Source organism: Ornithodoros turicata, chromosome 1, assembly GCF_037126465.1.
Source record: "Ornithodoros turicata isolate Travis chromosome 1, ASM3712646v1, whole genome shotgun sequence".
Classification (NCBI taxonomy): domain Eukaryota; kingdom Metazoa; phylum Arthropoda; class Arachnida; order Ixodida; family Argasidae; genus Ornithodoros; species Ornithodoros turicata.
This window is the reverse complement of record NC_088201.1, coordinates 102,455,670-102,469,132: the sequence shown is the minus strand read 5'-3', so window position 1 is coordinate 102,469,132 and position 13,463 is coordinate 102,455,670. Positions and strand designations below refer to the sequence as shown.

Sequence of the window (13,463 nt, the reverse complement as noted above, 5' to 3'; positions counted from 1 at the left end):
GCGCATGTATCGCGTCTGTGTTCATCTCGTTCCCTTGTCTCACTATGGTCGGATGTTCTGCATACGGGTGCTCTAACTCGTCTGTCAAGGGACATAAAATGTTTCGGGTTCCATGGGAGAAAGCAAGACGAATGCGCTGGGCTGTAGCCATAAACCGAAAAAAAGCCGGCGGCCGTCTGTGGATGCCTGGTGTAGGCGCGCGCATCTGTGAGATGCACTTCGTGACAAGTAGGTTTTTCTCAATTTTTGAAGCACTTTAAATCGGAGCGCATTGGGTGTGATGCACGCAAGTAAAGCGTGAAATCTTCCGTTATTATGCAGGAATGCGAAGCGATGATCCGTCGCATGTGGATTACGTGCCATCAGTGTTCCGACACGATAGAGAGTCCGAGACCCGGGCTGAACGAAAAGCTAAGCGGTAAGCTTAATGGTAACTTTTTCATCTGTTCTGTGTAGTCCACTTTATGCAGTGTCATGTCTTGTTGTACAGTTATGAACGCCACATGCGCATAATGCATAAGCGAGAAGCTGCAGCTGCTCAGCAGCATCCCAGGCTCGATGGGGAAGCCGAAGTAGGGATTCTGGGCACTGATTATGGCAATACTGCATGTACCGACGATACCAGTATCGACGATAACATGGGCGACATCGCATTGACTCAGGCTAAAGGTTTGGGCCTTCAACCTGTTAAACGACAGCGAAGTTTCCACCTGTTTGATCGCGACAGTTTTTTTCTTTCTTTTTTTGTCATCAGCTGTCCAGACAGACGCACTCGCCTTGTGTGCAAGTTGTTCCTGCTTGCAAGAAGAGAACGAGGTACTGCGGGGGACAGTCAGTACTCTACAGGAGAGAGTTGCAACTCTAACTAGGAAATTGAATGCACAGTTTGATGTAGAGCACATGAATGATGATCAAGCATTGTTCTACACAGGTACGTGCCACTTATGCAAGACAGGTGTAGCACAGTAAAAAGAAATCCCTCTGCAACTTTTCAGGTCTATCGAAACCGGTCTTCTTTGCTGTACTTACCACCGTCTCACCTGTAATTCGTGACAGCTCAAAATGCCTGACGCACTCTCAGCAGCTTCTTTTATTTCTTATAAAGCTCCGTATAGGGACGACATTCAAAGACCTCGCGTTCAGGTTTGGAGTATCCGAGCACACTGCTAGCAGTATGTTTAAATGTTGGCTCAGAACAGTGGCTTCCCTCTGTAAACGGCTCATTGTTTTCCCTGAGCCACGTGTTGCACAGAGCTGGTTGACAGAAAAGGAACGTGAACATTTTCCAAACCTAAGAGCCATAATTGACTGCTCAGAGATTCCTGTTTCCAGGTGAGTGAACAGGGTATCATTCTTTACCAATTTTTAAAAATTTGTTTACACAATTTTGGTGTATACTTGTGTTATTGGAGCTGATATTATTGGGCATCATGCGAAGTAATGTTGATAAACTCTGTGATGGTTGGCTTTCTTTGTAGGCCACTAAATATGAAAACTCAACAAGAGGTCTGGAGTAATTATAAACAGACCAGCACACTGAAATTTCTAGTGTGCGTCAACCCTCACGGAGCAGTAACACTCATTTCCAAAGTTTACGGGGGACGGATATCAGACAGGCAGCTAACTCTAGACAGTGGTAAACAATTTTTCCCTGACATAGCCTCGATGTCACTGTGACACCCACGGTGGGTTTTACTCTGGTAAACAATGGTTCTACTTTTTACAGGACTACTTGATGTAATCAGAGAGGGCGATCAAGTCCTTGCTGACAGGGGCTTCCAGCTCCACGAGGCATTTTTTCAAAGAGGAGCTCGCCTAATCACACCTGCATCAACAAGGAACAAAGAGCAGTTACCACATCACGAGGTCACAACATCCAGAAGGATATCCTCCTGTAGGATTATTGTGGAACGAGCTATTGGAAATTTGAAGAAGTGGCGTATCATGACAGGCCATGTCCCACACACACTTGTTCCATATTTCGACAGTATCCTTACTGTTGTGGCAGGGTTAACCAACCTCACACGGCCACTGATAAGAGCAAATTAGGTTGTCGTTACAGGTGACCATCTCTGTGTGGATCAAGAATGCAGGTAAGCAAATAAGCAGGCAAGTTACAGGTAAGATCTTGCAAGTAAATGATTAGCAGTGAAATGATTTGGCTGTACACTGTTTTACTATGACTTAAAACCCACTAACTAGTCGTGGGAGCACAATGTCGGTGAAGAAAGCTCTCACACTGCTTTCATGGCACATCATAAACTCTTCGTCGCGCTCAACCTCCACAAGGTGTCCACCACGTTCCACAAAAAGGAAAAAGTAGCAACGCTTGCTGTCCACAAGGTTCAAGTGCAGTTGGGCTTGTACCTGGTAGTAGTATCTGTGACTTTGCTTTAGGGTTCCATCCCTTGTTAGGCAAAAATCCTTTTGGTTCTGTCCATTTTCAGCGAGTGTTGTTGGGTCAGCGTCTCTCATTGTGTATAGGCACTTTACTTCAACCAGTGCTGGTTCGTGGCAGTCGCAGTAGTATACTCCGTCTGGGCTGCATCCCAAATAAGGGTACCTCGGGCTGATCATGAGCCCACAATCTTCTATCCTTCCATTGGCATGATGCTGTGACAACAGAGCAAATAGGGAGTCTTTTGCCCTTGCTTCGTTTTCAATACCATAATAAATGGCAGGACTTCTAATGTTTTGGGAACAAAAAATTTTTTGCAGCAGCGATGACACTTTGACCTGTTTGGATGCACATACGTCCTTGAATATTGATGCTGTTATCCTGCCTTTTCTGTGTGCAAACCAGGCTGGACTCTTCCGCTGTAGTCTCGTGAGTTTTTCTATTTCTTCCGCATCTCTTCTTGATATTTTAATATTGTCTAGCTCGACGCATATGTTGAGTGAGCTCAAGGGACTTGTAGGCGAAATGATGAAATCGCCACTGGCCTGAGTCTGCGTGCTTGGTTGCGTAGCGGCTGCTTGGTTGATATCAATGAGTGTGAACAGCCGTGCCTCTGGTGCGACCTAAACGTTGAGGCAGTTATTAGACCAAAAATAGGGTGGGCTCAGAAATTTGGTCACTTACTGTTCGTATTTGTGACACAAAAGCTTCAAACTTATCTTCTGGAAATTCTATGGTGGAATCTTCAGTAGCATTACGATTTCGTTTTGCTGACCACCATCGAGGTCGCCTATAGTCTAGCTGCCGCGCTTGCTGAGGTGGAATCTAGTTGAGTAAAAATCACTGTAGGATGTGCAACCTGTTTAAGTTAATGTCAATACCTGTTTCAGGCGTGGTGCCAGCCACTGGCATGGGAGATCTGTAGGTGCTGGCAGCTGCGAGTTCTCTCTGTGTGTTGCCTCAACAGTGAAGCATATCGCAGCACAGTGGCTGCACACTTCACCCAACCTGAAAGTATACAGGATATTTTATGTAACAACATGATTAATAAAGAAACGCTTGCTATACTGTGTTACACCAGCTTACCCAGCCATACAAGAGCAAGATGCATCCACAATCTCCCCATCATGTTCTGCAGCAACCCAGCATGTGTACACCATGCCCGATCGTTGTGAGGGGCTGACAACCCCTCTCAGCACTACTTTGTTGTTGACAGTGGCTATGGTGATGTTGTGTACTTTACCTGTTGGTTAGCAACCTTATTAATATCCACTCTTCCCAGAAACCTGGAAACGCTAAGAAGTAGCACTCGCCGCTTTTAACATAGTGGTACGCTTCCATTGACTTGTAGGCCTCCATCTTCCTCTTATCGTGGCCAAGCTTATTAATGAAATATTCATTAATGTCGTCGTATGTTATCCGTGGCCACAGGTCTGCACAGTCTGTGTAGGATAACTCCTTGTACTTCACCACTTGCAAAAAGCTGCGCAGAAAAGCGGTAAACTTGAACCAACTGTTACACAAAACACCGATGTGCGCATCGGGACGCTTTCAGCCGAGCTCAACCGCATTGAATGTGCGAACATGGCTGGGTGGCTATTATATCACTGCAAACGAACTAGTCATGTCCCTCTTGATCGCTTATACACACATACATCAGTCAAATAACTGCGTTCACGCTACGCCCAAGCACACACAGCCGTTCACGACTGCAGTGCTGTGCCCAAAAAAGCTGCGGTGCTGCCACTTTTACTGGGAGCAGTTATAAATTTCCGCTGTTGACTGTCCCGTGCGCCATTTAAACATCGTTCTTTTCTTTATTATTCTTTTTTTTAAAGATTACTCACCTTCCTGCAGCCATAGCCATGCGGCGGCGGTGAGAATTTCGAACCGGAAGCGGTGGAGCACAGGGTTGCCTACAGATTTCGAAACTCTACATTCACCTATTCCCGACGTGCCTTACGCTCCCTAGGTGGCACTTAGCAAATTTGCACCAACAATCCACTACTTTTGCAGATTGCGAGAGGTATCCATTTCAATCCCATCCAATCCACTTGCCACCCAAAATGGCGCTGCCGATGTTGGCTAGGGGGGAAAATAGTGAGGATAGGCTGATTGATAGCGCCCCATATTTCAAGACTTCATTGGTCGAAAAGCTGAAAAAGTGGGTGGAGCTTCAGGTATAGGCATGACCCATTAATGGAGAGACTCCCTTTTAATATACGGCTCTGGCTCGGCTCGGGATATGTGAGCCGCTGTCGTCTGCTTCTTCCGGTAGAACTACGACCTTGAAGCCTCCTGCTCTCGCGTAAGAGATGGGGCAACATTGGCGCTCGGTAAGGGCACGTGTGGTCACCATAACTTTGAGCCTCGACCTTCAGACTGGCCGGTAACCCAAATTCCGATGACGCGGCGATAGCAACCATAGTGCGTAGTTTTGACGATTATGCTTCATGGATGTGTCATTACATTACCAAATTTGTGGCCAGTTCGACGTTTCGCTCCGCTCTTATGCGTGAACATTGTCTCAGCTCATGAAAAAGGAAAGAAATGTTGCGGCTTTTGTTCTACTCCTCGCACTGAAATAAATCATTTAAAATAATCGTACTGTGTGTTTCTTTTTTCTTTTTGTAAGTAGTTGCGCAAGTATGTAAAAAGGAAAGAAATGTTGCTGCTTGTTCTACTCCTCGCACTGAAATAAATAATTTAAAATAATTGAACCTCTGTATGCAATAAGGGGATAAGTCGAAAAATCCCAAAATGAGAAAAGGGGCCTGATATGATTGTCCGTCCCATTGACACACGTGCATTTCCAGTTTTCTACCATGCTGTAGAAGGCCAACAAATCGCAATAAGGTCCTAAGTTTTCATTGGCAGGTGCATACTGGTATGCAGATGTCATTGCAACAAAAATAGTAAAAAGAGGATAAGTCGACTTATCCCCTTATTGCATACAGAGGTTCAATTGTACTCTGTGTTTCTTTTTTTCTTTTTGTAAGTAGTTACGCAGGTATACTGCGTAGTTTTGACGATTGTGCTTCATGGATGTGTCATTACATTACCTAATTTTTGGCCAGTTCGACGTTTCTCTCCGCTCTTATGCGTGAATATTGTCTCAGCTCATGAAAAAGAAAGGAAATGTTGCTGCTTTTATTCTACTCCTCGCACTTAAATAAATCATTTCAAATAATTGTACTGTGTGTGTCTTTTTTTTTTCTTTTTGTAAGTAACGCAAGTATGTAAAAAGGAAAGAAATGTTGCTGCTTGCTCTACTCCTCGCACTGAAATAAATAATTTGCAATTGTTCTGTTTGTGTGTCCTTTTCTTTCTTTTTGTAAGTAGTTACGGAAGAAAATAATTGTACTGTGTGTGTGTTTCCTTTTTGTAAGGGTTCCGGGACATTTGATCGAACGTCGTTTGGTCGAAAGCTGTTTAATCGAACGGGGGACATTTGGTCGAAAGCTGTTTGATGAAACACCGTTTCATCGAGACGGCAGCGATCGTTTGATCGATTCTTTTATTCGTTTGCTTGGAGCGTTGATGAAACAAAAAAGAAGAAAACAACAAAAGAAAGCTTCAGTTCTAAATGCTGTTATCCCAAGGAATATTTCACTCTGTGTAGTCCGCTCGCCCATAAACACATTCCTCATCCTAATCCACTTTTTCGCATACAGAAGGCGATCCGATGATGTGCCTTTCTTTTTTCTTTTTTTCGCTATTTATTTGCATTAAGTGCTGAAACTGCGTTTGCAGGAGCTTTGAAAGTAAAATTAGACGTTTAGCTCCACTCTCATGTCCTCGTGGCTGACACTGCCTCAGCGTATTGCTAAAAGTACGCGCAAACATTTCATTTGGTAAAATGCTCCGCAAACTGGGACAATTTTTTCCTACGCCCACGCTAACGTGAGACATGTGGTTCGCTGCGTTTTTCCAACATAACTGCATATAAATATGCAGAAGGTATCAGGGCCTTGGGGAATTGCTTCTTAATCTTGTCACGTTGTCCGTGTGTCCTGTTTCATGACCGCTGCCGTTTCGATCAAACGGCGTTCGACCAAATGGCTTTCGAGAAAACGACGTTCGATCAAATGTCCCGTAATCCCTTACAAAAACGAAACAGTTTCCTCCGTAACTACTTACAGTACAATTATTTCAAATGATTTATTTCAGTGCAAAAAGAAGAACAATCAGCAACATTTCTTTCCTTTTTACGTACTTCTGTACTTACAAAAACGAAACACACACACATAGTACAATTATTTTCTTCCGTAACTACTTACAAAAACGAAAAAAAAAAAGAAACAGAGCATAATTATTTCAAAGGATTTAGTTCAGTGTGAGGAGTAGAACAAGCAGCAACATTTCTTTCCTTTTTATATACTTCCGTAACTATTTATAAAAAGAAAGAAAAAGACACACAAACAGTACAATTGTAAATGATTTATTTAAGTGCGAGGAGTAGAATAAAAGCAGCAACATTTCTTCCCTTTTTCATGAACTGAGACAATGTTCACGCATAAGAGCGGAGCGAAACGTCGAACTGGCCAAAAATTTGGTAATGTAATGACACATCCATGAAGCATAAGCGTCAAAAATACGCAGTATACTTGCGTAACTACTTATCGAAAGAAAAAGAAAAAAGAAACACACAGTACAATTATTTTAAATGATTTATTTAAGTGCGAGGAGTAGAACAAAAGCAGTAAAACTCCTTTCCTTTTTCATAAGCTGAGACAATGTTCACGCATAAGAGCGGAGCGGAACGTCGAACTGGCCACAAATTTGGTAATGTAATTACACATCCATGAAGCATAAGCGTCAAAAATACGCAGTATACTTGCGTAACTACTTATCGAAAGAAAAAGAAAAAAGAAACACACAGTACAATTATTTTAAATGATTTATTTAAGTGCGAGGAGTAGAATAAAAGCAGCAACATTTCTTTCCTTTTTCATGAGCTAAGAGAATGTTCACGCATAAGAGCGGAGCGAAATGTCGAACTGGCCACAAATTTGGTAATGTAATTACACATCCATGAAGCATAATCGTCAACACTACGCAGTATACTTGCGTAACTACTTACAAAAACAAAAAAGAAACACAATACAATTGAACCTCTGTATGGAATAAGGGGATAAGTCGACTAATCCTATTTTACTATTTTTGTTGCAAAGACATCGACATACCAGTATGCACCTTCCAATGAAAACTTAAGACCTTATTGCGATTTGTTGGCCCGCTGCAGCACGGTAAAAAACGGGAAATGCATGTGTGTCAATGGGACGGACAATCATATCAGGCCCCTTTTCTCATTTTGGGATTTTTTTACTTATCCCCTTATTGCATACAGAGGTTCAATTATTTGAAATGATTAATTTCAGTGCGAGGAGTGGAATAAGCAGCAACATTTCTTTCCTTTTTACATACTTGCGTAACTATTTACAAAAACAAGAAAAAAGAAACACAGAGTACAATTATTTTAAATGATTTATTTAAGTGCGAGGAGTCTCAAGGTCGAGGCTCAGAGTTATGGCGAACACACGTGCCGTTACCGAGCGCGAATGTTGCGCCATCTCTTACGCGAGAGCAGAGGCTTCAAGGTCGTAGCTCTACCGGAAGAAGCAGACGACAGCGGCTCACATATCCCGAGCCGAGCGCTACCGATGCGCCATCTATTAGGCAAGAGCAGAGGCCGCAGCACTCTGCCTCCCGAGTCCTCCTATTGTCGCCCATTTGGAGGCGGAGCCTTCCTCGCTCTTGGTCAGCAAAGTCAAGGATAGTCGATTTCTGTCAATCGACCTTGATCTTTTTTGATTCAGCTTGCAACAGTAGCATTCTTGTTTCTGGAACGAGTATACAAAATAATAAAAAAAGAAAGTGCGAACATTGAGCACACACTGCCAGGTCAGAGACAATCAAGAGCAATGTCATATGCCTCATTACAGCAAGTACAATGTATTGTGAGCAACCTCTGTATTTTCTCCGGTGACATGAAATAAACTCCCAGACACACCGTGACTCACGTCAGTATTGTATTCACACTAAGATATGAGATACTCTTTTCTCCCCTAAACGTTTGCATGAGGGGCATCACGAGCACTCTTCTTCAGGACCATATGACACAAAATTTTAACAAGAGAAATTGTTAGGGACGCAGATTTCTCACCAGATTTCTTGGTTGACTTGGGCTAGCAAACCATCTGACCTGACATTTTATTTCAGCTATACAAAAGAAAATCTCAGACAGTAGCTCGAACGAAGAGGGTTGCCAGAAAGAGGGAGAGAGAAAACTTGCATTTCATGAAACAAGCTGCAACGTATGCAGTTTGACGTATTGGTACTGTCCCACTGAGTCTCGGTATTGACTCCACGGTCTGTGTATGTAGAAGTGATGCCCAGAATGATACAAAGCGGGGCAAGGACCCTGTGACCCAAGGACATCATTGCCGTTTCGCCCACCTGGAATGAATGTTGCTTGATACTGATAAGAACGTATTGAAAGAGAGAAATGTGTAACAGCGGTATTGAGGCAGCTCTTGGATGTCTTTACTAATTTTGCTGACACCTATGAGATTGTGGAAGATGGTCGACAGAGCTGTGGTGCCTATGAGACTGCTATTGGATTGCCTTAAACAGACCTATGACGTCGCAGAGGAAGAACGTCTGAATAGCAATGTTGCCTATACGCTCGGCAAGTACGTTTCTGCGCAGCAGAAGAGGGCGAGGGTGTAAAATGACGTGCGCGGCGGCGTGCCGCGCTCCCATTCGCCAAGGCCCCTGTTGCCTCCACGTGCGAACCAGAGAAAGGTAAACAGCAGGGAACCCGCCATACGTTTTGTGTGTTTTCCGCTTTGCTAAGTGATACGGTGTTAAACACCTGCTGCATTTATGACTGTACTTCGTCGCATTTGGATGTAGTGTCACTTATTTATTTCCAAAGTGCACACGGATTCGCTGACGGTGGGAGAACGCGATTAACTGTTGCCTGCTGCTGGCGGGTTCAAACGGCATATCGGCATGTCGTCCACGTACAAGAGAATATACATCACTGCACCATCTACAGCTCGGGAATAGAGGCAGGGGTCGGCATCAGCACGTCTGAAGCCTTCTTCGAGTAGTACCTTGTTTGCCTTCACGTTCCAGGCTCTCGCGGCCTGTTTAAGCCCGTATAATGACTTTTTCAACTTGCAAACGAGATGCTCTTCCCCTTCCTGAACAAATCCCTCACGCTGCTTCATATATATATTCTCTTCGATATCACCATTCAGGAAAGCAGTTTTAACGTCGAAGTGTCGGACCTTTAGCTTTTCTATCGCAGCGATGGTTAGGAGTACACGTAAGGTTGTTAGTTTTGCGACAGGAGCGAACGTTGCGTCGTAGTCTTCGCCGTACTTCTGTGAAAAACCTTGTGCGACCAACCTCGCTTTGTAGCGTTCAACGTTCCCCTGTTTATCTCGCTTCGTTTTGAATATCCACTTGCAGCCAAATAGATGTTTTCCCTGCGGTACCTGCACAAGATTCCAAGTGTTAAGCTGGTGTAGCGAGTCCATCTCTTCCCTCGCCGCTGTCATCCACTTCACTTTTTCAGAGGGAGGTAGCTTCTGCATTTCCTTCCAACTGACTGGATCAGGGGCTGTCGTAGTCTGCGCGGTAGTGTACGCTAACCGATCAGGTGGAGCTCCTTTGTTGCTCCTTGCTGACCTCCTGGGCATGTTAGCTCCCACCTCCTTTTCTTGCACGTCAGCGCCTACGCTTTGTTGCGGAGCAGACGCTGGCGACAGCACTTCCACTACTACTTCATCGGATGGATCATTTGCAGCATTAGAGGGGTTACCTTCCGCAATAAAGTCCGATGAACAGCCTCCTCGTCGTGCTAGCGTAGGTGGTACCGCCTGGGACTCACGACAGAACTTCTCCATGACTGGAGCCTCGTCAATAACAACGCTGCGTGACACCTTCACCTTGTTGGTACCTCCATCTAGTATACGGTATCCTTTCTGTGTCTCGCTGTATCCTACCAAGGTCCCTTCAATGGCACGAGCGTCCCATTTGTCGCGGTGTTCCTTTGAGACGTGCATATAAGCCCTACTGCCAAACATCCTCAAATGTGCCAGGTTCGGCTTCTTGCTGTTCCACAGCTCGTAGGGAGTCTTGTTAACCGCTTTGCTCGGAAGCCGATTGTGCAAGTAGCAGGCAGTAACAACAGCCTCACCCCAGTAAGTCTTTGGCAGGCTGGCACCGAACAGCATGCTCCGAGCGCTCTCGCAAAGAGTGCGATTCTTTCTTTCTGACACATCGTTTTGTTCTGGGCTGTATGGGACCGTCGTCTGGAGTACGATGCCAGTTTTCCGAAGGATTTCTCGAATTTTCCCACCAGTATATTCTGTCCCATTATCAGAACGCAGTGTCTTCGGATGCCTGCCGAACTTGTTCGAAACCAAAGCCAAATATTCTTCCACCCTCGCAGGAACCTCATCCTTGGACTTCAGTAGGTAAAGGACCGTGTACCTTGAAAAGTCATCTGTGAATGTAATGAAGTACCTGTTCTTGCTTGGTGTTACTACTGGCATTGGACCACAGACGTCCGTGTGCACCAAGGCCAAAAGATGTTCCGCCCTTGAAGACGCGTGTGAAGGGAAGGAAGCACGTTTCATCTTGCCCTTCAAACAACTGGTGCATTTAAGTAGCTCGTTGCACTGCTTCACAACGATGCCGTCCGCTAAGCCTTCCCTGTGCAACCTTTCTAGAGCTGCTGAATGGCGGTGCCCTAGGCGATGGTGCCACACGTGAATGCAGTCATGGTGACTGGTAACTTGCGTTATGTGCGCAGCACCCGTGCCTGCCGTCAAAAGCGTGTAAAGGTCGTTGCGGATCTCACCAGTCACGATCACGTCCCGATTCTTGGTCACGACGCATCGGTCTGCTTGGAACGTCACTACATTACCCTGCTGTGCGAGCCTCTTGACTGAAAGAAGGTTGCTCTCGAGCTCCGGAACGTAGAGAACATTTCCCACTCGGACTTTATGGAATTCTGATTCGCCAACTTTGCAATAAAGAATGCCATTCCCAACGCCCTCCGAAGAGACATGTTGCCCATTTGCGACGGTAATGGTTTCCGTCTTCTCCACGTAGCTCTTCGTGAAAAATTGCCGGTCCTTGCACATATGGCTTGTGGCGCCGGAGTCAATGTACCAGTCTCCAGGAGAACAACTGGTAGCAAAGGCCATATGGGGAGAGGATGACCTGCTTGATACGGCTGTCCGCGCCCGCTGCTTAGTACGTGTTCTGCGAGAGCCTTTCCGTTGTGCTTTCCAGTCCGGACAATCTCGTTTGAAGTGGCCGACCTTTTTGCACCAGAAGCATTCCGTCGCGGCTGCCGTGGCTAAACTCTTCGCGCTGTTCTGGGCCTTGGATCTCAGCGCTGATTCTGAGTCGCCCGTAGTGGCAGCAGACCCTTGCTTCCTGTTATATTCATCGACCAGCTTCCCTTTGACGTAATCTAGCGTGAGATCTCCGTCCGAACGAGCATCAAGAGCGGTCACCAGAGCTTCATAACTGTCAGGAAGCCCACTAAGCAGAAGAGCAGCAACCTGGAAGTCGGTAGTCTCTTCTCCAATGCCGCGCAAGCGCTCCACCAATTCCAGAACACGCCGTATGTAGCCCTGCATGTCCTCGTCCCTGTCCATCTTCGATTGGTACAACCTCCTCAAAAGGTACAACTTATTGCTCAGGTTAGCCCTCTCATGTACCTTGCGAAGTTCCTCCCACATCATCTTGGACGACGAGCATTTGCAGACGTGTATTATTTGACTGTCGTCAATGCTTAAGCAAATGGTGCTCTGCGCCTTCCGGTCGCCGGCAATCCAGGCAACTGTTGGTCTCTCCGGGGCTTCATCTTCTACGAAAGTCCAAGTTTCCTCCCTTATTAGCAGCATCTTCATCCTGAATTTCCACGCCTGGTAATTACCGTCCGTCAGCTTCGCGACCGAAAACTTGCTTGCTTCTCCCATCTCCTTGCTGTCCCGAAACCAATTCGAGCGGTTGACCCTGTAGCAGCTTTCTTCCTGTGCAGCGCAGATGTCAGTTCCGTGACTCTGGGCCCATAACCTATTGGATCTGCAATGACAGACGGCCGAACAGTGCGGGTGCAACAGGTTTACTGAGAATGAGAAAACGTGGGCGGGTGCGCATGCATAGATGCGCACGTACCAGAAATGATGTCGTTGTCGTTTGTTCCCCAACAACTTCCTCCTCGAGCCCAAAAGGCTGACGCAGCGTTTCCCACTTACGTGGGCATGTCGAATTCAACAGCTTTACTCAGTACGCTCCTGTTGTATTCATCACCGCATAATTATTTCCAAGCAAAACAGTCGCAAATTGTTTGTCCAGGTAGCAAGATTTGAGAGTACGAGCAACAGTGTCCAGATTAATCTCTAGGCGTAATCGAGGCGGGATTGAATGAATGAGTTGTAGACGATCAAGAGTGATTTGATTGGTAATATACCTCGTAACCTGTATAATGTACCGATAACGGGATAAATGGTTTTGCATAGATGGTTAACATGGTAATGCCAGGAGAGGTGCTGATCACGCCTAGAAACTTTGTGTGATTAAGCTGCGTTATGACAAAGAAAGCTCAAAGAAAGGTAAGCTGACATTATCAGAGCTCAGCTTTTTGTTCTTTGGTTGAAATATTATGTATGTTGTTTTACTAAAGTTCGCTATTAACTTATTTCCTGTCAACCATGACGACATTTGATGCATGATGATATTTGCATCATTGTATATCTCCTTAATAGTGGATCCAGAAACGAATAAAGTAGTATCATCTGCGTACAAGATAGTTTTACACGTAAGTTGAATGGGCAAATCATTGACATAAACTAAAAAGAAGAAAGCGCCTAATATTGATCCCTGCGGAACTCCCATTGTGTTACTTGGAGAATTAGATGTATACCGCTGGAGAGAGACATACTGACACCTATTCGCAAGATAGTTTCTGATTAGTTCTAGTGGTAATCCTCTTATTCCATATTTTGATAACTTCTCTAGTGGCAGTTTATGG

At 45.2% G+C, this 13,463-nt stretch overlaps 1 protein-coding gene across 1 annotated transcript; it reads left to right on the top strand.

The window, feature by feature from the left end:
- The first annotated feature begins 212 nt into the window (after positions 1-212).
- LOC135380739 (uncharacterized) lies at positions 213-3,111 on the top strand. Its single transcript, XM_064612514.1, has 5 exons — positions 213-228; positions 322-418; positions 491-669; positions 755-816; positions 2,063-3,111. Exons 1-5 carry the CDS (start codon positions 213-215, stop codon positions 2,144-2,146), a joined length of 438 nt encoding a protein of 145 aa, XP_064468584.1. The 3' UTR covers positions 2,147-3,111.
- Positions 3,112-13,463: the final 10,352 nt, after the last annotated feature.

What these genes read in the sequence shown, in the direction of transcription:
- LOC135380739 (XM_064612514.1), top strand. An exon ending in CGCATTGACTCAGGCTAAAG is followed by an intron (nt 670 to 754) that starts GTTTGGGCCTTC and finishes TTTTGTCATCAG; the next exon opens with CTGTCCAGACAGACGCACTC. An exon ending in GCTTGCAAGAAGAGAACGAG is followed by an intron (nt 817 to 2,062) that starts GTACTGCGGGGG and finishes TTGTCGTTACAG; the next exon opens with GTGACCATCTCTGTGTGGAT.